This window comes from Oncorhynchus mykiss, chromosome 2 (assembly GCF_057628025.1).
Source record: "Oncorhynchus mykiss isolate SJ-2025 chromosome 2, ASM5762802v1, whole genome shotgun sequence".
Lineage (NCBI taxonomy): Eukaryota > Metazoa > Chordata > Actinopteri > Salmoniformes > Salmonidae > Oncorhynchus > Oncorhynchus mykiss.
This window is the reverse complement of record NC_143023.1, coordinates 43439067-43465606: the sequence shown is the minus strand read 5'-3', so window position 1 is coordinate 43465606 and position 26540 is coordinate 43439067. Positions and strand designations below refer to the sequence as shown.

General features: G+C 41.1%; 1 protein-coding gene across 4 annotated transcripts in view; it reads left to right on the top strand.

Moving 5' to 3' along the window:
* Nucleotides 1–24272, top strand: part of LOC110490335 (receptor-type tyrosine-protein phosphatase U) — a 322183-nt gene extending 297911 nt beyond the window's left edge. For all 4 annotated transcript variants that reach the window (XM_021563683.3, XM_021563669.3, XM_090200408.1 and 1 more), the window contains 2 exons: nt 16098–16233; nt 20225–24272. In XM_021563683.3, the coding sequence (XP_021419358.3) occupies nt 16098–16233; nt 20225–20293 (205 nt within the window). In that variant the 3' untranslated portion in view covers nt 20294–24272. The remainder of the gene's footprint in view (nt 1–16097; nt 16234–20224) is intronic.
* The last annotated feature ends 2268 nt before the right edge of the window (nt 24273–26540 follow it).

The window sequence follows — 26540 nt, the reverse complement described above, 5'->3', positions numbered from 1 at the left end:
AACACGACTCCAACACTATCGTTAAGTTTGCTGACGACACAACAGTGGTAGGCCTGATTACCGACAACAATGAGATGGCCTATATGGAGGAGGTCAGAGAAGTGGCAGTGTGGTGCCAGGACAACAATCTCTCTCAATGTGAGCAAGACAAAGGAGCTGATCGTGGACTACAGGAAAAGGCGGGCCGAACAGGCCCCCATTAACATCAACGGGACTGTAGTGGAGCGGGTCGAGAGTTCCAAGTTCCTTGGTGTCCACATCACCAATGAACTATCATGGTCCAAATACACCAAGACAGTTGTGAAGAGGGCACAACAAAACCTTTTCCCCTCAGGAGACTGAAAAGATTTGCCATGGGTCCCTAGATCCTCAAAAGGTTCTACAGCTGCACCATTGAGTACATCCTTACTGGTTGGATCACCGCCTGGTATGGCAACTGCTCGGCATCTGAACATAAGGCGCTACAGAGGGTAGTGCGTACGGCCCAGTACATCACTGGGGTCAAGCTTCCAGCCACCCAGGACCTATATAATAGGCGGTGTCAGAGGAAAAACCATAAAATTGTCAGAGACTCCAGTCACCCAAGTCATAGACTGTTTTCTCTGCTACCGTACGGAAAGCAGTTCCGGAGCACCTAGTCTAGGACCAAAAGGCTCCTTAACAGCTTCTACCCCCAAGCCATAAGACTGCTGGACAATTATTCAAATGGCAACTGGCCTATTACATTGACCACCCCCCTCCATTTGTTTTGTACACTGCTGCTACTCGCTGTTTATTATCTATGCATAGACACTTCACCCCTAGCTACATGTACAAATTACCTGTATTTAGCCTCGTTTTTGTTATGTTATTGTGTTACTTTTTATTTTAATAAAAAAAAAATGCTTTAGTTTATTTTGGTAAATATTTTCTTAGCTCTTCTTGAACTGCACTGTTGGTTAAGTGCTTGTAAGTAAGAATTTCACGGTAATGTATACACTTGTAGTATTCGGAGCATTTGACAAATAAAGTTTGATTTGACACACAGGGACTGACATACACAATCATCCACACATAAACAGCAGTACTCCCAGCTTAGTTCATCCCAGACTGGAGGTCAGCCTTGCCTTTACCTAATCAAACACCAGCAGTCAACATAGCTAGCACCCAATCACAGACAATGAAGTAGGCGTTACATCTGATAAACACCAGTTCATAAGGCTCAAAGCCAATCAGGTACCAGCCATCAGGAATGCCCTGATGAACAACCCCCAGAACATACATCAATCAGTGTAAGAGGTGGTTTGAGCTGTAAGCATGGTGCCACATGGCATATTGGCTGCATTGCACTGTACTCTCCTCCTCTCATGAGAACTCAGCTGAATATAGATCTATGGAGCCTTATGCACATTGCTGAATGACAACACGTGTCCAAAAACACATCACTCAGTGCTGTCACATAGCATTACCCACGACAACCAGGAAAGAGATTATGGCGATGAAATCACTTATGGCTTAATACAGAATGTGCCGGCTCTCACGACAGTAAATTCCAGGCTGCCAAACTGCTGACGCCGATTGATTACCTTAACATTGCCCGTATTGGCTGCCACAGCGACTTGATGTCAGTCTTCCCAGGGTGCATTTCAGGAATGAGGATGTGGCCTCGCCTCCGTTGTTTATTAATGTTCCTATAGCTTATGATGATAACCCAGACCATCTAGCACCAGAAAATGCCACACACAACATGCTTACTGGACCCTGTCCTCACATTTCAAGGCTGCGTTGAGACAATGACTTATCAGGGACCCAAACCCTGCTCAGATAATCCCTACCATTTTGTTGCTGAGCTGTTGTGGTGCTGCTGCAAATGTACATTTTCCCAGAGGTGTTGCCATTCATAATGTAAGTAGCCTAATTTATTTTCCTCTAAATGCCTCTGTCAAAACAACAGATTTTCTCAGCAGTAAGCATGTGCCTATGAACCTGAGTTATACTGTTAGCACTGAGATCTTTTGCACTAGTAAGAAGCCCACTGTTAGCACTTCACCCTGCACTATCAGCTCAAATGTAAATATCACTGTCATGGCTACCTCTGATAAGCCTCCCATTAAAGCAATAAAAACAATCAAGAATCCCAGAAAAGCACTACAAATAGAGTACATTAACATATGTAGCCTAAGAAACAAGGTTCATGAATTCGATAACTTGCTAGCAACAGGAAGCATTCATATACTGGCTATCTCTGAAACTCACTTAGGATATACATTTAATGATACAATTGTAGCAATATATGATTATAACATCTACAGAAGAGACAGGAATGCCAACGGAGGAGGTATTGCTGTTTATATTCAAAGTCATATTCCTGTAAAGCTTAGAGAGGATCTCATGTCAAATGATGTTAAAGTAATATGGGTAAAGGTTCACCTGCCTCACCTAAAGCCTATTCTTGTGGGAAGTTGTTATAGACCACCAAGTGCTAACACTCAGTATCTGGATAATATGTGTGAAATGCTTGATAATGTATAGGATATCAACAGAGAGGTATATTTTCTGGGTGACCTGAATATTGACTGGCTTTCATCAAACTCAAGAAAAAGCTTCAAACTGTAACCTGTGTCTGTAAACTGGTTCAGGTTATCAGTCAACCTACCAGGGTATTTACAAACAGAACAGGAACTAAATCATCCACTTGTATTGACCACATATTTACTAATTTACTGCTCTTAAACCGTATTCAAACCCATCCGGTGTAGGGATCATAATATAATAGGAAAAACAAGGTTCCAAAGACTGGACCTAAATTAGTGCACAGTATAAATTATCATACAAGAGGTTTTACAATGATTTCTATTTTGAAGATGTGACAAATATGTATTGGTCCGATGTGTGTAATGAGGAACATCCTGACACTGCACTTGAAGCATTTATGAAATTGCTTCTTCTGGTTACTGACAGGCATGCACCTATAAAGAAACTGACTGTTAAAAATTCCAAATCCCCATGGTAAATGATTAATTGAAAAACTGTATGGCTCAGAGGAATGAGGCTAAGGGAATGGCAAATAAGTCTGGCAACATAGCAGATTGGAAAACATACAGTAAATGAGAACACACATAGCTAAACTTAACAAAAAGAAGAAAAAACTATACTATGGAACAAAGATAAATGATATGAAGAATGATAGTAAAAAGCTCTGGAGTACCTTAAATGAAAGTATAGGCTTCTAAATTAAGCTAACTCAGCTCCATCCTTCATTGAGGTGAATGGTACTATTCATAATAGTACCAACCAGGTTGGCACCCGGAAGGACTCTGGCGTTGTTCACACTGCTCGTTCACACAGCTCGTTCAGTGGGTAAGTGAATGCTCCTACCACTGTCTCTTCCAAGCATCTTTGACCAGTGTTTTGGCTTAATGCACCGCATACTGCTTGTATCCACAGCACTAATCTGCGAGTTGGTAATCTCCCGCTCATTTAGTAAAGTGCAGCCAGGATCCATACAGTGAGCAAGTTGTCCGATTTTCTCTCTGTTTATCGTACTGGTGCATGTGTGTTGCTTGTATGTGTTTGCCATTTCACTGGTGGCGCTTGTTTTTGGGGTGTGGGTTGTGTTTGCGAACTCATTTTAGCTCACAACAAGCTTGTAGCATGGCCAAAAATACTCTAGAAATACTCTGCAAAGCTCAATGTGGAAGAGGAATACGTCTCAAGCACTAGACTCCATGAACTAATTGATCAACGAAAATAGTTCTATAAAGATCTAATAGATCTGCTGGAAAATAATGCTGAGACCTTCCTGCAACTCTTTATGGATTCTACCAACAAAAGGGTTGATGATCTGTTTAAGGATGTAATGGAATATAAACACTGTTTTGAATTTACACTGTCAGAGGTGGAGGAGCTAAAGGGACGAATGTCACCAGCCAGACGTCATTCAAAACCATGTCTGAGGATTTTCGCAATTTTCCAAACAACACTTGACAAGCATTCTTCCAAAGGAGACTCTTGGTTACCAACCGGTCTAAAAAAAAATTATAATTAAAAGTTTCTCACAAATCCTTCTCCCCTGAATTCTGCAAATTACAAAAAGTATAAGAACAAATTTGTGACTTGTTTCAGGAAGGCGTATGTTGCAGGTTACTACTTCACAGGAGAGCCATTTGAACGTAAACATTTTATTTTTTATCAAAATGTTTTTTGACAGAGATGCCTTCTGGAACGTGAACTTTCATGTGCCTTAATAAGAAACTTGTATGCCATCTGTAAATATGAATAAAATTGTTAAATTGCAAGCCTAGTTTATTTATCCACATATAGATACTTTTGTACCTGTTTTCTCCATCTTCACAAGGTCCTTTGCTGTTGTTCTGGGATTGATTTGTACTTTTCGCATGAAAGTGCGTTCATCTCTAGGAGACAGAATGCTTCTTCTTCCTGAGCGGTATGACGACTGTGTGGTCCCATGGTGTTTATACTTGTGTACTATTGTTTGTACAGATGAACGTGGTACCTTCAGGTGTTTGGAAATTGCACACAAGGATGAACCAGACTTGTGGAGGTCTACAATTTTTTTTTCTGAGGTCTTGGCCTATTTCTTTTGATTTTCCCATGATGTCAAGCAAAGAGGCACTGAGTTTGAAGGTTTGAAGGCCTTGAAATACATCCACAGGTACACCTCCAATTGACTCAAATGATGTCAAAAAGCTTATCAGAAGCTTCTAAAACCTTGACATAATTTTCTGGAATTTTCTAAGCTGTTTAACCTCTTGGCGCACCCATCCTGTTAGCGGGATCATTTTCGTCAACATCCGCTGAAGTGCAGAGCGCCAAATTCAAATTAAATTACTAAAAATATTACATTTTAATGAAATCACAAGTGCAATATAGCAAAACACAGCTTAGCTTGTGACACGCCACCAGATTTCCAAAAAGCTTTTCTGCGAAAGCAAACCAAGCGTTTATGTAAGGACACCTCTCTCAGCAGACAAATCATTACAAACAGCTAGCAGCAAAGTAGATTGGTCACGAAAGTCAGAAAAGCAATAAAATGAATCACTTACCTTTGATGATCTTAAGATGTTTGCACTCACGAGACTCCCAGTTACACAATAAATGTTCCTTTTGTCCCATAAAGATTATTTTTATATCCAAAATACCTCCATTTGGTTGGCGCGTTATGTTCAGTAATCCACAAGCTCGAGCGGTCACGACGGGACAGACGAAAATTCCAAATAGTATCCGTAAAGTTCGTAGAAAAATTGTCAAACGTTTTTTATAATCAATCCTCAGGTTGTTTTTTCCATTAAATAATCGATAATATCCACTGACGCGATGTGATCGTTCTCGCTCATTTCTCAGAATAAAAGGCTGAAACTATGTCTAAAGACTGTTCACACCATGTGGAAGCCACAGGGAAATGATTCTGGTTGATATCCCTTTAAATGGAGGGAAGGCATGCAATGGTACAGGGAGCTTACAAAATAGAAGGCACTTCCTCTTTGGATTTTCCTCAGGTTTTCGCCTGCAATATCAGTTATGTTAATTACCTGTTAATGCCAGGAGTTCCTCTAGAGGAACACCTCCCCCCCCCGTTCAGCTCAAACCGTGGCGCATGGAACGCAAAAATATTCTTAGAAATACAGTGCCTTGCGAAAGTATTCGGCCCCCTTGAACTTTGCGACCTTTTGCCACATTTCAGGCTTCAAACATAAAGATATAAAACTGTATTTTTTTGTGAAGAATCAACAACAAGTGGGACACAATCATGAAGTGGAACAACATTTATTGGATATTTCAAACTTTTTTAACAAATCAAAAACTTAAAAATTGGGCGTGCAAAATTATTCAGCCCCTTTACTTTCAGTGCAGCAAACTCTCTCCAGAAGTTCAGTGAGGATCTCTGAATGATCCAATGTTGACCTAAATGACTAATGATGATAAATACAATCCACCTGTGTGTAATCAAGTCTCCGTATAAATGCACCTGCACTGTGATAGTCTCAGAGGTCAGTCAAAAGCGCAGAGAGCATCATGAAGAACAAGGAACACACCAGGCAGGTCCGAGATACTGTTGTGAAGAAGTTTAAAGCCGGATTTGGATACAAAAATATTTCCCAAGCTTTAAACATCCCAAGGAGCACTGTGCAAGCGATAATATTGAAATGGAAGGAGTATCAGACCACTGCAAATCTACCAAGACCTGGCCGTCCCTCTAAACTTTCAACTCATACAAGGAGAAGACTGATCAGAGATGCAGCCAAGAGGCCCATGATCACTCTGGATGAACTGCAGAGATCTACAGCTGAGGTGGGAGACTCTGTCCATAGGACAACAATCAGTCATATATTGCACAAATCTGGCCTTTATGGAAGAGTGGCAAGAAGAAAGCCATTTCTTAAAGATATCCATAAAAAGTGTTGTTTAATGTTTGCCATAAGCCACCTGGGAGACACACCAAACATGTGGAAGAAGGTGCTCTGGTCAGATGAAACCAAAATTGAACTTTTTGGCAACAATGCAAAACGTTATGTTTGGCGTAAAAGCAACACAGCTGAACACACCATCCCCACTGTCAAACATGGTGGTGGCAGCATCATGGTTTGGGCCTGCTTTTCTTCAGCAGGGACAGGGAAGATGGTTAAAATTGATGGGAAGATGTATGGAGCCAAATACAGGACCATTCTGGGAGAAAACCTGATGGAGTCTGCAAAAGACCTGAGACTGGGACGGAGATTTGTCTTCCAACAAGACAATGATCCAAAACATAAAGCAAAATCAACAATGGAATGGTTCAAAAATAAACATATCCAGGTGTTAGAATGGCCAAGTCAAAGTCCAGACCTGAATCCAATCGAGAATCTGTGGAAAGAACTGAAAACTGCTGTTCACAAATGCTCTCCATCCAACCTCACTGAGCTCGAGCTGTTTTGCAAGGAGGAATGGGAAAAAAATTCAATCTCTCGATGTGCAAAACTGATAGAGACATACCCCAAGCGACTTACAACTGTAATCGCAGCAAAAGGTGGCGCTACAAAGTATTAACTTAAGGGGGCTGAATAATTTTGCACGCCCAATTTTTCAGTTTTTGATTTGTTAAAAAAGTTTGAACTATCCAATAAATGTCGTTCCACTTCATGATTGTGTCCCACTTGTTTTTGGTTCTTTACAAAAAAATACAGTTTTATATCTTTATGTTTGAAGCCTGAAATGTGGCAAAAGGTCGCAAAGTTCAAGGGGGCCGAATACTTTCGCAAGGCACTGTATTTAACCTCCACACATTAACAAGTCCAATAGCTCAAATGAAAGATAAACACCTTGTTCATCTACCCAGCATGTCAGATTTTTTAAATGTTTTACGGCGAAAACACACCACATATTTATATTAGACCACCACCGAAACCAAGACAAGCGGCAGCCATTTTGTCCCAGAAAATATAAAATTATAAAAGCAGGATTAAAAAATAAATCGCTCACTAACCTTTTGAAAATCTTCATCAGATGACAGTGATAGGACATGTTACACAGTACATTTTTTTTTTTTCAATAATATGCCATATATATCCATAAATGTCCATTTACAATGTGCTCATGTTCAGAAATTACTCAAAAATGCCCGCAGGAAATCTAGGTAGCTCGGCAAGATAACGTAAATAGACATCATAAACTTTGGCTAAATATACATGTTCTACATATAGTTAGAAAGATACACTGCTTCTTTATGCAACCGCTTTTGGTACATTTATTTTTAACGTTACAGAAATCGCACACTATTCAATTTGCTGAGACGGCGATCAGATATAAGCTACATTTCTCCGTAATGTTGGAGTCAACAGAAACACAGATTTAAGCATAAATATTCCCTTACCTTCGATGGTCTTCGTTCAGAATGTTCTGGAAGGGTTCATACTTACCCAATACATCGTTTGGTTTCAAGTCTTGCGTCTTTGTATTAGCTACAGCTAATAACATCAGCTGAAATGCACCCAAAACGTCCTCTGGTCCGGTAACGTTGCGCATCAAAACTTCAAAATTACATATTATATGTCGACTAAACAGGTCAAACTAAGTGCAGAAGCAAGCTTTATGATGTTTTTAACACACAAAACAAATTTCAATTCAACCGGGCATCGTTTGCTCTTCCCAGGAGTGCTGGAACAAAGGAATGGCTGTGACCAATTCGCGCCCTAACGCACAGGTTTTTTTCTCGCGGCACTTACTCAAATCACTCCCATAGGGCCAATTCTCGCGCGATTTGAATGATTGAACGCTCTACAGAAAGAGGATCCCAGATCCATAAGTGGTCGGGAAGGGTGGGGGCGATGACGTCAAAGTTGCTCCAACTTTCATGACCACAAAAACTAGTTTGGAAGAATGCATGCCCTGTGAGTTCTGCTATACTTACAGACATAATTCCAACGGTTTTAGAAGCTTTAGAGTGTTTTCTATCCAATAATAATTATTATATGCATATATTAGCAATTTTTGAGAATTTTTTTTTCAGTTTACTAGGGGTACCCAATTTCTCCAAAGGGGGCGTAAATCTGCCATGCCCTCAAAAGGATAATTATACTCACAGACAATATTTTGACAGTTTTGGAAACTTTTGAGTGTTTTCTATCCTAATCTAACAATTACATCTATATTCTAGTTTCTGGGCCTGAGAAATAGGCTTCATTTGGGTACGTTTTTCATCCAAACATCAAAATACTGCCCCCTACACTCAACAGGTTAAACAAGTTTTAATGACTTCAACATAAGTGTATGTAAACTTCTGACTTCAACTGTAGGTATTCCTCTAGTCTAGATGGGATAGGGCAGTGTGCAGTGCAATGGTGATTGCATCGTCTGTTGGTCTATTGGGGCGGCAAGCAAATTGAAGTTGGTCTAGGGTGTCAGGTAAGGTAGAGGTGATTTGATCCTTGACGAGTCGCTCAAAGCACTTCATGATGACAGAAGTGAGTGCTACGGGGCGATAAACATTTAGTTCAATTACCTTTGCTTTCTTGGGTACAGGATCAATGGTGGACATCTTGAAGCATGTGGGGACAGTAGACTTGGACAGGGAAAGATTGATAATACAGTGGGGCAAAAAAGTATTTAGTCTGCCACCAATTGTGCAAGTTCTCCCACTTAAAAAGATGAGAGAGACCTGTAATTTTCATCATAGGTACACTTCAAATATGACAGACAAAATGAGAAGAAAAAAATCCAGAAAATCACATTGTAGCATTTTTAATGAATTTATTTGCAAATTATGGTGGAAAATAAGTATTTGGTCAACAACAATAGTTTATCTCAATACTTTGTTATATACCCTCTGTTGGCAATGACAAAGGTCAAAAGTTTTCTGTAAGTCTTCACAAGGTTTTCACACACTGTTGCTGGTATTTTGGCCCATTCCTCCATGCAGATCTCCTCTAGAGCAGTGATGTTTTGGGGCTGTTGCTGGGCAACACGGACTTTCAACTCCCTCCAAATATTTTCTATGAGGTTGAGATCTGGAGACTGGCTAGGCCACTCTAGGACCTTGAAATGCTTCTTACGAAGCCACTCCTTCGTTGCCCGGGCGGTGTGTTTGGGATCATTGTCATGCTGAAAGACCCAGCCACGTTTCATCTTCAATGCCCTTGCTGATAGAAGGAGGTTTTCACTCAAAATCTCACGATACATGGCCTCATTCATTCTTTCCTTTACACGGATCAGTCGTCCTGGTTCCCTTTGCAGAAAAACAGCCCCAAAGATGTTTCCACCACCATGCTTCACAGTAGGTATGGTGTTCTTTGGATGCAACTCAGCATTCTTTGTCCTCCAAACACGACGAGTTGAGTTTTTACCAAAAAGTTATATTTTGGTTTCATCTGACCATATGACATTCTCCCAATCTTCTTCTGGATCATCCAAATGCTCTCTAGCAAACTTCAGACGGGCCTGGACATGTACTGGCTTAAGCAGGGGGACACATCTGTCACTGCAGGATTTGAGTCCCTGGCGGCGTAGTGTGTTACTGATGGTAGGCTTTGTTACTTTGGTCCCAGCTCTCTGCAGGTCATTCACTATGATTATTTTGGCCCCATGGGGTGAGATCTTGCGTGGAGCCCCAGATCGAGGGAGATTATCAGTGGTCTTGTATGTCTTCCATTTCCTAATAATTGCTCCCACAGTTAATTTCTTCAAACCAAGCTGCTTACCTATTGCAGATTCAGTCTTCCCAGCCTGGTGCAGGTCTACAATTTTGTTTCTGGTGTCCTTTGACAGCTCTTTGGTCTTGGCCATACTGGAGTTTGGAGTGTGACTGTTTGAGGTTGTGGACAGGTGTCTTTTATACTTAGTACAAGTTCAAACAGGTGTCATTAATACAGGTAATGTGTGGAGGACAGAGGAACGTCTTAAAGAAGAAGTTACAGGTCTGTGAGAGCCAGAAATCTTACCTGTTTGTAGGTGACCAAATACCTATTTTCCACCATAACTTGCAAATAAATTCATTAAAAATCCTACGTGATTTTCTGGATTTTTTTTTCTTCTCATTTTGTCTGTCATTAGTTGAAGTGTACCTACGATGAAAATTACAGGCCTCTCTCATCTTTTTAAGTGGGAGAACTTGCACAATTGGTGGCTGACTAAATACTTTTTTGCCCCACTGTATCTGTAAACACTCCAGCCAGCTGGTCTGCGGATGCTCTGAGGATGCAGCTAGGGTTACATTCAAGGTTTAACATTCTTAAATGTCACTCACGTCGGCCACAGAGAAGGAGAGCTCACAGTCTTTGGTAGCGGGCCGCGTCGGTGGCACTGTGTTATCCTCAAAGCGGGCAAAGAAGGTGTTTAGCTTGTCCAGAAGCAAGACATCGGTGTCCTCAACATGGCTGGTTTTCACTTTGCAGTACGTGATTGTCTGTAGACCCTGCCACATAGTCTCGTATCTTAGCCTTTGAATTGCGACGCCACTGTCTCTATACTGACGTTTTGTCTGTTTGATTGCCTTACGGAGTGAATAACTACACTTTGTTAAATGGTTAAATGCAATGTTTTGCACTTGAGTTTTGCGCGAATGCTTCCATCTTTCCACAGTTTCTGGGTTGGATAGGTTTTAATAGTCACAATGGGTACAACATCTCCTATACACTTCCTGATAAACTCAGTCACCGTATCAGTATATGCGTCTATATTATTCTCTGAGGGTACCTGGAACATGTCTCGTGATCAGAACATTCTTGAAGTGTGGATTCTGATTGGTCAGACCAGCATTGTCCTTAGAACGGGTACTTCCTGTTTGAGTTTCTGCCTATAGGAAGGGAGGAGCAAAATGGAGCCGTGATTAGATTTGCCGTAAGGAGAACAGGGAAGGGCCTTGTCGGCATTCCGGAAGTTGGAGTAGCAGTGGTCGAGTTTTGTAGCAGCCGAGTACTACAGTCAATTTGATAATTGAATTTCGGCATTCTTTTCCTTAAATTTGCTTTGTTAAACTCCCCAGCTACTATACATGTGACCTCAGGATATGTGGTTTCCAGTTTGTATAAAGTTCAGGGACGTTCTTTGAGGGCAGTTGTGGTATCGGCTTGAGGGGGGATATACACAAATTCTCTTCGGAGGTAATATGGTCGGCATTTGATTGACATATTCTAGGTCGGGTGAACAAAATGTCTTTAGTTCCTGTATGTTATCACAATCACATCATGAGTCGTTAATCATGAAACATACACCCCCCCCCTTCTTCTTCCTGGAGAGATATTTGTTCCTGTCTGCACAATGAACTGAGAACCCAACTGACTCTTTTCTAAGAGCACGGCAACCCTCTCTGATAGGCACAAGTAGGTGTACCGAAATATTCCAAGTCCATTTTCTCAAAAGTGAGGTTACAAGTTTATCAGAGTACACTACAGTTGTTCCTCAACTGTAGTGTATGGTATGCCATTTTCTAGCTCTGAGTCTAAACTTTTATCCAATGTAAAAAAAAAAAAACATAATTTCAAATTTTGCTACATAAGGCCGAATCGAGGCGGTCGGTCACATTTACTCACCTACTTCGGATATCCCAAAAAATATATTTTACTAACAAATTCCATAATTCCTTAAATAATATAAAGTACATTTAGAAAATAAATCAACTGTTGAAAAAGAAAAAGGTATATTCAACTATCCCATCTCAATTTATTGTTGGAAGTAAGACCTATAGTGATCCTGATGTTATTTCATGTGAATTTAATAACTTTTTTGAAATGGAGAAATAGAGAAAACTGATGGAAATGCCTTGGATTACATTAAGGGACATTTCCCTTCTCTGCTTCAGTTTGATCCTCCTGATGTGATGGAGGTAATTGGTAACTTAAAGATATCAGCAGCAGGTCATGATGAGATTAGTGTCTGTTTGGTGAAAAATTGCCGGCATTAATATGGAGTTGGTCCCCCCCTTTGCTGCTATAACAGCCTCCACTCTTCTGGTAAAGGCTAGATGTTGGAACATTGTTCCGGGGACTTGCTTCCATTCAGCCACAGCATTAGTGAGGTCGGGCACTGATGTTTGGCGATTAGGCCTGGCTCGCAGTCGGCGTTCCAATTTATCCCAAAGGTGTTCAATGGGGTTGAGGTCAAGGCTCTGTGCAGGCCAGTCAAGTTCTTCCACACCGATCTCCAAAAAAAATTCTGTATGGACCTCTCTTCGTGCACGGTGGCACTGTCATGCTGAAACAGGAAAGGACCTTCTCCAAACTGTTGCCACAAAGTTGGAAGTACAAAATGAAGCTCCCAACGAACAGTTCTTGTGCTGACGTTGCTTTCAGAGACAGATTGGAACTCGGTAGTGAGTGTTGCAACCAAGGACAGACGATTTTTACACGGCCCCGTTCTGGGAGCTTGTGTGGGCTACCATTTCGAGGCTGAGCCATTGTTACTCCTAGAAGTTTCCACTTCATAATAACACCACACAGTTGACTGGGGCAGCTCTAGCAGGGCAGAAATTTGTTCTTGGGAAGGTGGCATCATATGATAGTGAAACGTTGAAAGTCACTGAGCTCTTCAGCAAGCCCATTCTACAGCCCATTCTAATGTTTGTCTATGGATTTTGTTCACCTGTCAGCAACGGGTGGGCCTAAAATAGCCAAATCCACTCATTTGAAGGGGTGTCCACATACTTTTATATATAGTGCAAATATAATTGGATATATAGTTATGTTTATGCAATCGGCTCTGCATCTACCAGGGCGAAGATATCCTGTGGCGTGCCACAGGGTTCGATAATTGGAATTTTGTTATTCCTAATCTATATCAATGCCCTTGCTGCTGTGTCTTCTGCTGTGTCTTCTGTGTTCCCATTTTCTTTGCTGATGATACTAATTTGATTTTATCACAATCATTTTTATTCACTAATTAATAAAGCCAACTCAGTCATGGCCAAATCTTCTGAGCAAATTATCTTTCAATGTAAAAAAAATCCTACTTTATTGTATTCACTAGTAAGAATAAGAAATATTATACAGAAAAAAGATCCACCATCTCATTTGGTGGGAATGAAATGGAAGAAGTCATTTCCAGAGTTTTAATTGATGAAAAGGTATCATGGAAAGACCATATTCCATTATTTTGCAGCAAAGTGATGAAAGATTAGTGGTTTGGTTCATCAGGCTTGCTTCCTAACTCTATACAATATTTTAATTTAACCATATCTCATTTACTGTACTGCCTGGGCCAGTACTGTACGTATGTCTCCTACCTACACAAAGTACTCATCATACAAAAAGACTAGCCACCTCTAATTATCTGCACTCCATCTGAGACTCAATATATATTGCCAATTATGCACTTTAATCTACAAATACTCATACCTCCCACAGTGTACCTAAACCCTTCAATGGATTCGTCCAGGTTCATTCTGAAATTCACCCTCCCCAATGCCGCACCTCACATAGTTAATTCTCTATCAGATACAGAGGTAACATACTCTGGAATTCTTATCTTCACATTGCTGAAACATCATCATCCCTCAATAACTTCAAGCGGAGACTGGGGGTCAGCCTGATGAACCAAACTACTCAGTAATCTCCTCCAAATAGCCCAACTCTCACATGCACACATACGTATTTTGGAACTTACAATATGTATTGTATATAGTTTTTTTGTAGTGTGGTTTTCATATAAGCCCAAATAAACCACACCTGCACCCCGTTAAAAAATATATTTATATGTGTTGGTGTTTTTCATTGGTGAAAAAAATTAAAAGTAACAAAACCCTTTGATATTGCCAACCACTTTTTAATACCTTTTTTGTTGACTAGATTAGCTAACTTTGGCATGACATGCAAACAACAAATTCTGAGTTCACAGTCATACATAATGGACCAAATAATGAAACACAAGCACTGTAGCTTTGAATTCCGCAAAGTGAGCAGAAAAAATCATTGCTATCTATAAATAAGGATAAACCACCTGGAACCGACCACCTGGATGGTAAATTACAGAGGTTGGTAGCGGAATACATTGTGACTCCTATTTGCCACATCTTCAATCTAAGCCTAGAAGACAGTGTGCCCTCAGGCCTGGATGGAGGCAAAGGGCATTACGCAGCCCAAAAATAGCAAAGCACCCTTTAATGGTTCAAACAGCAGACCAATCAGCTTGTTAACGGTGCTTAGCGAGCTTTTGGAAGAAATCGTGTTCGACCGAATACAATGTTATTTTACAGATGTTTTCTTACAGACTATACTTATAGGGGAGGACACTCAACATGCCTCCTACCTACACTGACACAAATGACTGATTATTGACTGAATGAAAATTATAATAATGTGATTGTGGGAAGTGTTTTGTTAGACTTCCGTGCAGGCTTTGATATCATTGTTCATAACATATTGTTGAAAGAATGTAGGTGTTATGGATTAACATCCTCTGATTTATCATGGATGGACAGTTACCTGTCCAATAGAACACAGAGGTTTTTCTTTAATGGAAGCCTCTCTAATGCAAATTCGTTTGAGTGGGGTGTACGACAGGGCAGTTGGCTTGGCCCATTGTTGTTTTCTATGTTTTACTAATGACCTTCCACTGACCTTGAATAAAGCTTGTGTGTCCATGTATGTTGACGACTTAACAGTATACAGTGCCTTAGGAAAGTATTCAGACCCATTGACTTTTCCACATTTTGTTACGTTGTAGCCTTATTCTAAAATGTATTAAATCGTTTTTTCCCCTCATCAATCTACACACAATACTCCATAATGACAAAGCAAAAACAGGTTTTTAGAATTTGTTCCTAGTTTAATAAAACTGGTCAACTGAAATATCACATTTACATAACTATTCAGACAGTTTACTCAGTACTTTGTTGAAGCACATTTGGCAGCGATTACAGCATCGAGTCTTCTTGGGTATGACGCTACAAGTTTGGCCTACATGTATTTGGGGAGTTTCTCCCATTCTTCTCTGCAGATCCTCTCAAGTTCTGCCAGGTTGGTTGGGGAGTGCTGTTGCACAGCTATTTTCAGGTCTCTCCAGAGATGTTCGATTGGGTTCAAGTCCAGGCTCTGGCTGGGCCACTCAAGGGCATTCAGAGACTTATCTCAAAGCCATTCCTACGTTGTCTTGGCTGTGTGCTTAGGGTCATTGTCCCGTTGGAAGGTGAACCTTCGCCTCACTCTGAGATCCTGAGCATTCTGGAGCACGTTTTCATCGGATTCTCAGACCCTGAGAAACAAGATTCTCTGGTCTGATGAAACCAAGATTGAACTCTTTAGCTTAAATGCCAAGCGTCACGTCTAGAGGAAACCTGAGGAGGAAACCATCACTACGGTGAAGCATGGTCGTGGCAGCATCATGCTGTGGCAGTGTTTTTTAGCTGCAGGGACTGGGAGACTAGTCAGGATGAATGCACTAGCTGTGGGCCACTGGATGGGAGCGTCTGCTGAATGGATAAATTGCAATGTAAATGTATTTCTGCTATGTATATTTATGTATATTATGCATTTTATCTGTTGTGTTGTTTCCTGTTTGGACCCCAGGAAGAGTAGCCGCTGCCTCGGCAGCAGCTAATTGGGGATCCTAATAAATACTAAAATCCTAGCATCTTAACACTGAAGGTTGTGTTTCAACTCCTCGTTCTCTAACAACTCCTCCCTGTCTTATAGGAACGGCGGTGGGCGCAGTGGGACATTCTGTGCCAGCACCATCCTGCTGGAGATGATACAGTACCAGAACATGGTGGACATCTTCTACTCCATCAAGACACTCCGCAACTCCAAACCCAACATGGTGGAGTCACTGGTATGTGGAGGGGAGCTGCCCGGCTGCAATTTAGCTTTGGAGTATTTTTGCGAGGAATTCCGTCCCAGGTTAAGCGAACATAATTCCCCTTTATGTTCGCTTTTCTCTCTGTGTATTCTGACCTTGAATTTAGCATGAAAATAGCATGCTATTCACTCACTATTCGTTTGAGGTGGAGCTCGTATAAGCTCGAGGTGGAGCTCGAATGGCAGAGGTGTGTCTACAGATACGCTCTATTATGACCTTAACTTAATTCCCTAATATTTCCACCACATTTACACGCGAGGAAACCGTGATTGAGGAAACCATGAATAAGGTCTAGCGAACCAATTAGTTCCAAGTGGAAAAATAATCTATTAAATGTTTTCCCCATGGAAATAACACCATTCTCCATGCAGTGTAATTTACAATTTGATAGGATCTATTGATAAGAACTAGGTTAATAAGTAATCTGTTTGGATAAGGTGATTGTAAATATGAATTACACTTATTTTAGATCTATTTTACCTTATGATCGCCGGAGACAAATGTGAAACCAGTCATATGGCAGCAAGAGTAAAGTTTATGAAATGCAGTGCCATTATGCAGAATATAAATTGTACGTATGGCCTTTTAACTTGCAGGGCACTCTTGAATGTCAAAATGATTGGTTACCCGGACTTTCTCTGTCTCCTATTTCTATCATGTTAAATATCAGTATCGACTGTCAGTAGGCCTTCAGTTGATATATCCTATCTTATTATTCAGTTTAATTACATTGTTTTGTTTACTTTCATTTACTTCCTCTGTAAACGCTTCATGGCCGTTCAGTTGTTGCTGAGGATCATTACTAACAGTTGATAATATAAAATAAGACATGTAGGCTAATTTAATCATTATGAATTAGAGCGCATGGCGTAATACTTGACCTTGTCATCACACAGTTCCATGGTTAATGCAGGCACTAGACAACAATATTCTCCCTATTTTAATTATATCTACACTAATCTTCCAACATTACCATGGGTTGAAGAACTGCATGTGGCAATTTTCAGAATGAATCAAACCACTGTTTTCTTTCTTTCCTGCGTAAAGACTCTCCAAACCTGGTTTTATGATTCATAAATACTTTCCGAAACCTAAATAATCTACAAGATCAGAGTATTTTTTTATCTACCAGTTGATGCTGAAATGGAGACGAATATGCATGTATTTATAAGGCATTCTTTCATTGATACCTTATATTCTGAACCCGTTCTTTCAATGTTTAAAAAATATATAAAAAAATATTTCACCTTTATTTAACCAGGTAGGCTAGTTGAGAACAAGTTATAATTTACAACTGCGACCTGACCAAGATAAAGCAAAGCAGTTCAACAACACAGAGATACACATGGAATAAACAAACATACAGTCATGGCCAAAAGTTTTGAGAATGACACAAATATTAATTTCCACAAAGTTTGCGGCTTCAGTGTCTTTAGATATTTTATCAGATGTTACTATGGAACACTGAAGTATAATTACAAGCATTTCATAAGTGTCAAAGGCTTTTATTGACAATTACATGAAGTTGATGCAAAGAGTCAATATTTGCAGTGTTGATCCTTCCTTTTCAAGACCTCTGCAATCCGCCCTGGCATGCTGACAATTAACTTCTGGGCCACATCCTGACTGAGGTTAGCCCATTCTTGCATAATCAATGCTTGGAGTTTGTCAGAATTTGTGGGTTTTTGTTTGTTCACCCGCCTCTTGAGGATTGACCACAAGTTCTCAATGGAATTAAGGTTGGGGAGTTTCCTGGCCATGGACCCAAAATGTCGATGTTTTGTTCCCTGAGCCACTTAGTTATCACTTGCCTTATGGCAAGTTGCTCCAACATGCTGGAAAAGGCATTGTTCGTCACCAAACTGTTCCTGGATGGTTGGGAGAAGTTGTTTTCGGGGATGTGTTGGTACCATTCTTTATTCATGGCTGTGTTCTTAGGCAAAATTGTGAGTGAGCTCACTCCCTTGGCTGAGAAGCAACCCCACACATGAATGGCCTCAGGATGCTTTACTGTTGGCATGACACAGGACTGATGGTAGCGCTCACCTTGTCTTCTCCGGAAAGCTTTTTTCCGGATGCCCCTAACAATCGGAAAGTGGATTCATCAGAGAAAATAACTTTACCCCAGTCCTCAGCAGTTCAATACCTGTACCTTTTGCAGAATATCAGGCTGTCCCTGATATTTTACCTGGAGATAAGTGGCTTCTTTGCTGCCCTTATTGACACCTGGCCATTCTCAAAGTCTTCGCCTCACTGTGTGTGCAGATGCACTCACACCTGCCTGCTGCCATTCCTGAGCAAGCTCTGTACTGGTGGTGCCCCAATCCCGCAGCTGAATCAACTTTAGGAGACAGTCCTGGCACTTGCTGGACTTTCTTGGGCGCCCTGAAGCCTTCTTCACAACAATTGAACCACTCTCCTTGAAGTTCTTGATGGTTGATTTAGGTGCAATCTTACTGGCAGCAATATCCTTAACTGTGAAGCCATTTTTGTGCAAAGCAATGATGACAGCACGTGTTTCCCTGCAGGTAACTATGGTTGACAGAGGAAGAACAATGATTCCAAGCCCCACCCTCCTTTTGAAGCTTACAGTCTGTTATTCGAACTCCGTCATCATGACAGAGTTATCTCCAACCTTGTCCTCGTCAACACTCACACCTGTGTTAACGAAAGAATCACTGACCTGATGTCAGCTGGTCCTTTTGTGGCAGGGCTGAAATGCAGTGGAAATGTTTTTTGGGGATTCAGTTAATTTGTATGGCAAAGAGGGACTTTTCAATTAATCTAATCACTCTTCATAACATTCTGGAGTATATGCAAATTGCCATCATACAAACTGAGGCAGTAGACTTTGTGAAAATGTATATTTGTGTCATTCTCAAAACTTTTGGCCACGACTGTAGTCAATAATACAAGTAGAAAAAGTCTATATACAGATTTTGCAAATGAGGTAAGATAAGGCAAGGTAAGGCAATAAAATAGGCCATAGTGGCGAGGTAAATTCCATATTTCTCTCAATTTGTTTACATTCCTGTTAGTGAACATTTCTCCTTTGCCAAGATAATCCATCCACCTGACAGGTGTGGCATATCAATAATCTGATTAAACAGCATGATCATTACACAGATGCATCTTGTGCTGGGGATAATAAAGGGCCACTGAAAATGTGGTGTTTAGTCACACAACACAATGACACAGATATCTCAAGTTGAGGGAGCATGCAATTGGCATGCTGATTGCAGGAATGTCAACCAGAGCTGTTGAAAGATAATTTAATGTTAATTTCTGTACCATTAGTCGCATCCAATGTCGTTTTAGAAAATTGGCAGTACGTCCAACCGGCCTCACCATCACAGACCATGTGTATAACCTGGCTCCCAAGTGGGTGGGCCTATGCCCATCCATGGCTGCGCCCCTGCCCAGTCATGTGAAATCCATAGATTAGGGTCTGATTTCCTTATATGAGCTGTAACTCAGGAAAACCATTAAAAAAATGTGCATGCGCATTTACATATATATGTTTGTGAAGTATTAAAGGAGCACCCTATTTAACGGGATGACTTAAGATACATTAAATGTACTAAAAACCTTATTGAATGAAATTTTGACGAGAAAATCTGTTGGCTCAGCAAGTGGGAGGGTTTTCAGCAATTCAATTACATTTATTCAGAATGCTTAAGGTAGCCACACCTGCAGAGCGCGTTAGGTGACCCGAAAAAGTTATGTCTGAATACCAAATACTGAGAGGTGTGTGGGATAGGCATGAGTAGGAAAGGCCTAAATTCCGAAGTAGGGATCGGGCCTAAGATGAAATTGAATTTCAATTCAAGACTTAAAAAGATATATTTTATTGAAGCTTTTAAAATTTTTCAGTTCCTGAGTTTAAATGGATTTGACCCTAACCCTACATATCACTACCATTGTTGATCTATGTAACTAATGCATGTATGTGTGTATTCTGCAGGACCAATACCGATTCTGCTACGACCTTATCCTGGAGTACTTGGACTGCATAGAAGATAGCATGAGATAGCAATGTTCCGTAGCTGGTGCGTCTTGTGGGCTGTGACTGCTGACTGGGTTACACACCCTGTGACCCCCTCAACATTTACTTAATTGTTTGGATTAATGTGCCTAAGGTGTTGTGAAGTACAACAATAGACAAAAAAGGGAGAAGTGCTCCTCACTTTTAACCCTTTAATGTACAGCTGTGGTTTCCTCCATTTTATTGTTGACGTTGGTTGTTTTCCTTTATGATACTTTCAGCTTAGTTTTTGTGCGTTCTTGGTATTTGCCTCTGGACTGGAGCTCTTTTGTGCTAAATGTTTCTGTGGCATCAACGATGGAGAAACACGAGAGAGTACCTGTGGAGAGGTTACCCTGCCTTTCATCATTTTTCTTCAAACATGGATGGCCCGGGCAGTTTTTTTGTCTTGTTGTTGAGAGTCCGGCGCTAAAAACAGAATTTGACTCTACATGGAAGTGTTCCGGTCTCTCCAAGAGACACAGCAAATGCAGTCTACTGTGGTGAATACAAGATATCTCTACCACAAACTGCCTTACCGTCCACTAACACTGGGGGAGATATAGTACAACTCGATGGAATGATTTCAATGGGCTACATGAAAAACAGTGCTTTGCATAATACATTTTCCAATTTGGCAGTGCTATGATAAATAGATGAGAGTCATCGAGACAGGAGGAAGAAGTACAATTTTATGTGTTTGCCACTTTTTGTGATGGGCCGACCTGGTATGTCATAAGACTGATCCAATGCCAATCAAACGGGATGCCTAACCTGTCACTTAATTTAATCGTGTCAATCCCACAGACTGACTTGAATCCTGTCTTCACTTTGTTCTACTCCTTCATGTTGATACATGTACAGTGCATTCGGAAGGTATTCAGACCCCTTGACTTTTTCCACATTTTATTCTGTTACACCCTTATTCTAAAATGGATGACATACTTTTCCCCTCATCAATCTACACACAATACCCCATAATGACAAAGCAAAAACAGTTTTCTTGAATTTCTTGCAAATGTATAAAAACACTGGAAATAGCTTATTTACATAAGTATTCAGACCCTTTGCTATGAGACTCAAAATTTAGTTCAGGTGCATCCTGTTTCCATTGCTCATTCTTGGGATGTTTCTACAACTTCATTGGAGTCCAGCTGTGGTAAATTCAATTGATTGAACATGATTTCGAAAGGCACACACCTGCCTATATAAGTTCCCACAATTGACAGTGCATGTCAGAGCAAAAACTAAGTTGTGAGGTCAAAGGAATTGTCCGTAGAGCTCTGAGACAGGATTGTGTCGAGGCACAGATCTGGGGAAGGGTATCAAAAAAAGTCTGCAGCATTGAAGTTCCCCAAGAACACAGTAGCCTCCATCATTCTTAAATGTAAAAAGTTTGGAACCGTCAGGACTCTTCCTAGACTTTCCGAATGCACTCTATTTGTAAAACCACTGTTCTAAATGTGGATGTGTGCAATATGATGACCCTCTTATGGGGTAGTCTTGAAAGAAGTGCAGAGGTACAGATAGATTTAAGAGGCTTAAAGAGAGTAAAGAGTTAAAACTGCCACTTTATCTGTGACCACTTGTCTATATGAGCAGTCCTTGTAGGACATCTGTGTTCTCTATCTCTAGTTAGAGTTAAACAAACAGGGGGAGTGGAAAACCTGGTTTTACCCAACCGTGACCTTGTTCCAAAATACAGACTGGTGTAACTAACCCATTAGACCCTGTCTGTATGAAAATACACAGCTCGTATATGCATGTTGGAATGTATAGACTATTATATGATATGTGCTGAGACCCTGATCTCAAATTAAATTAAGTGTCTATAACCCATAGAACACTAATATGAAGCAAATCCCCTTTGGAATTTTAAATAAAACATTTTGTGGCTAAATCAAGGGTCAGTAAACCAATATTGCAGTCTCTACTAATACCCACTTTGTGAGAACATAAGCAGTTGTCAATATATTGCTTTTTCTTTAGATGATCTCAGTGTCTTACTGTACTGTAATGGTGGTGCAAATGTCACTATTATTGACCAGAAGAAGTTCCTCCTCCTAAAAAAGCCATCTCCATGCCACCAGAGACTCTGGGTTTGAGCTCAGGCTCTGTCGCAGCCGGCCGCGACCGGGAGGTCCATGGGGCGACGCACAATTGGCCTAGCGTCGTCCGGGTTAGGGAGGGCTTGGCCGGTAGGGATATTCTTGTCTCATCGTGCACTAGCGACTCCTGTGGCGGGCCGGGCGCAGTGCACGCTGACCAGGTCGCTAGGTGTTTCCTCCGGCACATTGGTGCGGCTGACTTCCGGGTTGGATACGTGCTGTGTTAAGAAGCAGTGCGGCTTGGTTGGGTTGTGTTTCAGAGGACGCATGGCTCTCGACCTTCGTCTCTCCCGAGCCCGTACGGGAGTACAAGACAGTAACTACTAACAATTGGATACCATGAAATTGGGGACAAAAAGGGGGTTTAAAAAAGCCCTCTCCTTGGGACTGGGACCTTACAATGAGTGGCATTCACCCCAACCACGACAGCTAAGACAGACCCAGTCCCAGCTGGTTCTTAAATCCACGGTCTGGTCAAAGCACCAGGATGGAGGAAGTGGAGAAAGAGAGTATTCCAGACCCAAACAGGGTCTTAAAAATCTGACACATGTGCATCTTTTTAATGCAAAACTGGAAGAGGAAAATGGTGAGGCTTGCTAGTGCAGCACTTCCTGGGTTGTGTTGGGCACTTCATGTGCAAAAGGAAATGTTGCTCATCTTTGGAATCCCTGGACTCCAAAAGGTAGTGCCTGGACACTTATTTGAGGTTTAAGAGTATACGTGTACATATAGATGTATATTTATTGTATGTTCTGTGACTAATTACTATCCGTTTGCCCAGAGTAAAGATGTACAGTAAGTGACCACAATGCTGAATGTACTGTACATGACCATCATTCTAGCCCTGTCTAAACCTGGTTATAACATATTTTGTCCTGATCTTGTCTACATTCTGATTGTGCCCACATTTTTTGACAGGTGTAGACGATCCAGACAACACATTGTGAATCAGATCATCCTGTCCACCTCAGGAGGTAGTCAGACACGATCTGGAAATCTGGTCACAATGCAGACTCAGTGGATGGATAACAGACACATGTTATTTGATTTCCGCATTGTTGGGGTTGGAGCTTGTAAGAAATGTATTTCACTGTACTTGAAAATTGTAATACCATGCGTAGACACATTTCTGGAAGTGTGGGTACAATCAGAATGTAGACGAGGACAAAGGACCTATTTTACCACCAGGTATAAACGGGGCGCCTGAGTTTAATGCCATCGGATTATTTGCCACATTTTGGCACCGATATTGGACGTTTTTCTCTGAGTGCCATTCCAAAACCCTTCCATCTAAAAAGCACGCCTCTGACCATCATCAACGCATATGTGAATCCAAATGTTCTGCTTCTTCAAATCAGTTTGCCTTTGTCTTCCACTTCAAAGACATGCTCATTGACATTCAAATTTCCGTTACTTGGCGCTCTATTCAATCTGGAAAGCTGAAGTATTACAGATTCTGCCATAGAAATTCCTGATTGTGCTGACCTATGCAGCATTTACCGTGTTATGCAGTCTCCGCTATAGCAGGAACATTACCTTCAAACTTATATCACGCTGTAAAGCTGAATTTACTGTGTATTTCCACATAGCTGTCACAGTGTGAACTGAACGCAATTTACGTTTTCAAAGCTCTCATGATGCTTTCGCAATGACAGTAATTGCTTGAGTGGCCCGCCCCCATTAGTTCCTTCTTGAGTGTTTCTGTATGATATTGGAACAAGACTACTGTGTTTCTGACCATGTATTTGTGGGGCAGGGTGTGTATGTAAAGAGAGAGAGAGGGAGACAAAATAACGGAAATATATTTGGGGTTGTGTGCGGTTTTTTGTTCTGAAGAATAACAACCATCAACAATAAAAATGTATTGAGACAAAGGGCTACTTGTGTCTTTGTGGTAAATGTTTCCCATCATATGGTTTGATTGAAACCAGTTGTGTAAAGACAAATGAGGATGTCATTCACTGCGCTGTATAGCTAGTACCTACTGTCCACTCAGCTCCAATGGCAAAGCATCTGTCTGGAGTTCTTATGATCTCAAGTCCTCCTCTCTGAAATGTACAGCAATGAAAATAATCTGTGGTTTTATTATGGTCTTGTCAGCAGGAGTGGAGAGAGCTGACAGCTGGAGAATGACTTCCTGTCTGTCTGTAGGGCCTTGACCCACTGTGGTTACTCCATACGGATGTGGTCTGTTAGCATCAGTGGCCCTGGATCAGATGACATCCGTTCTCTCTCCCTTTCAAATGTTTTCACTCTTCCCATATTTTTCTCAATAAGTATCCTACCCCCTCCGTCTCCTTGTTGTCATATCATTCTTCTCACTGAGTGTCCTCAACTCTCCCTCTCTCTTTTCCCCTCTCCTCTCTCCCCTGTTGGTACTCTCCTCACGGTTGGTAAGGTATCTGGACCGCAAACTTCCTCCCTCAGCATGGGCTATGGTGAATAATTCAGTGAGCCTGGAAAGTGATCCAGTGTTTAAACAGAGTGACAAGCCAGACAAGACCCAGCTCCCTTGTTGAATTGGAGGACAACTCATGGCCAAGTAGACTCATCGAATGTGATGTTATTTTATGTTATGTTCACTTAACTTTAAACTCCATAGGCATTCGGCCGAATAACCGTATTTGCGTTCCAAATAGTAGGCATTTTGGGTATTCAAAAAAGAGTTTTATAGTATGTGAAATTTCAACAATTTTGTATGCTTTGAATGTTAGGATGTCATACTAATTTCAGCTTTTCATCTAGTAAAATTCGCTGCACACCATTGAGAAAATGAATTGTCTTTCGAGACCCATGTGTTTTTGACGTGATAATCAGCTGAGGGGACGCGCTGTACCAACATGAAGGAATGGCGGGAATCAACGTAATTGCACATTAGATGAAGCGTTCTCAGTAGGATGAGCTTAGTATGCTGTTGATTACTGCTGCTCATTCTCTTCCCCTTCTATTCCTTCCTCTCCTACACATGTTGTGGATCTGTAGATGCAGATAAGATCTGACAGTCAGTAGCTGCTGTGTTGAGAAGGAGAGCTGCTGCTCTAGATGTACTGCGTTCCATTTGTTACCAAAGACAGATCAGCTCTGGCGCTCGGCTAGTTGATGAAAGATGGTGTGAAACTCCTGGAGATTTCAGCAACTGCAGCATGCTGTGTGTCAAAGTGCACAAGGGTGTCAGCTTAACAGCGAAACATCTGTTATCTCTGAAATGACTCAACTTTAAAAATGCTAATAAAACACCAAAAGTCTCCAAGGGGGATACAGTGATTGCTTTGGAGGTTGACCTTGCCCAAACATCAGGGGGAAAACAAACAGAAGTGTATTTGCATTCCGGGTTGCCACCAGGGAGGAGAATTACGCAGCTACAGTGCCTTTGCGAAAGTATTCGGCCTCCTTGAACTTTGCGACCTTTTGCCACATTTCAGGCTTCAAACATAAAGATATAAAACTGTATTTTTTTGTGAAGAATCAACAACAAGTGGGACACAATCATGAAGTGAAACGACATTTATTGGATATTTCAAACTTTTTTAACATACAAAAACTGAAAAATTGGGCGTGCAAAATTATTCAGCCCCTTTACTTTCAGTGCAGCAAACTCTCTCCAGAAGTTCAGTGAGGATCTCTGAATGATCCAATGTTGACCTAAATGACTAATGATGATAAATACAATCCACCTGTGTGTAATCAAGTCTCCGTATGAATGCATCTGCACTGTGATAGTCTCAGAGGTCCGTTAAAAGCGCAGAGAGCATCATGACAAACAAAGAACACACCAGGCAGGTCCGAGATACTGTTGTGAAGAAGTTTAAAGCCGGATTTGGATACAAAAAGATTTCCCAACACACCATCCCCACTTTCAAACATGGTGGTGGAAGAATCATGGTTTGGGCTTGCTTTTCTTCAGTAGGGACAGGGAAGATGGTTAAAATTGATGGGAAGATGGATGGAGCCAAATACAGGACCATTCTGGAAGAAAACCTGATGGAGTCTGCAAAAGACCTGAGACTGGGACGGAGATTTGTCTTCCAACAAGACAATGATCCAAAACATAAAGCAACATCTACAATGGAATGGTTCAAAAATAAACATATCCAGGTGTTAGAATGGCCAAGTCAAAGTCCAGACCTGAATCCAATTGAGAATCTGTG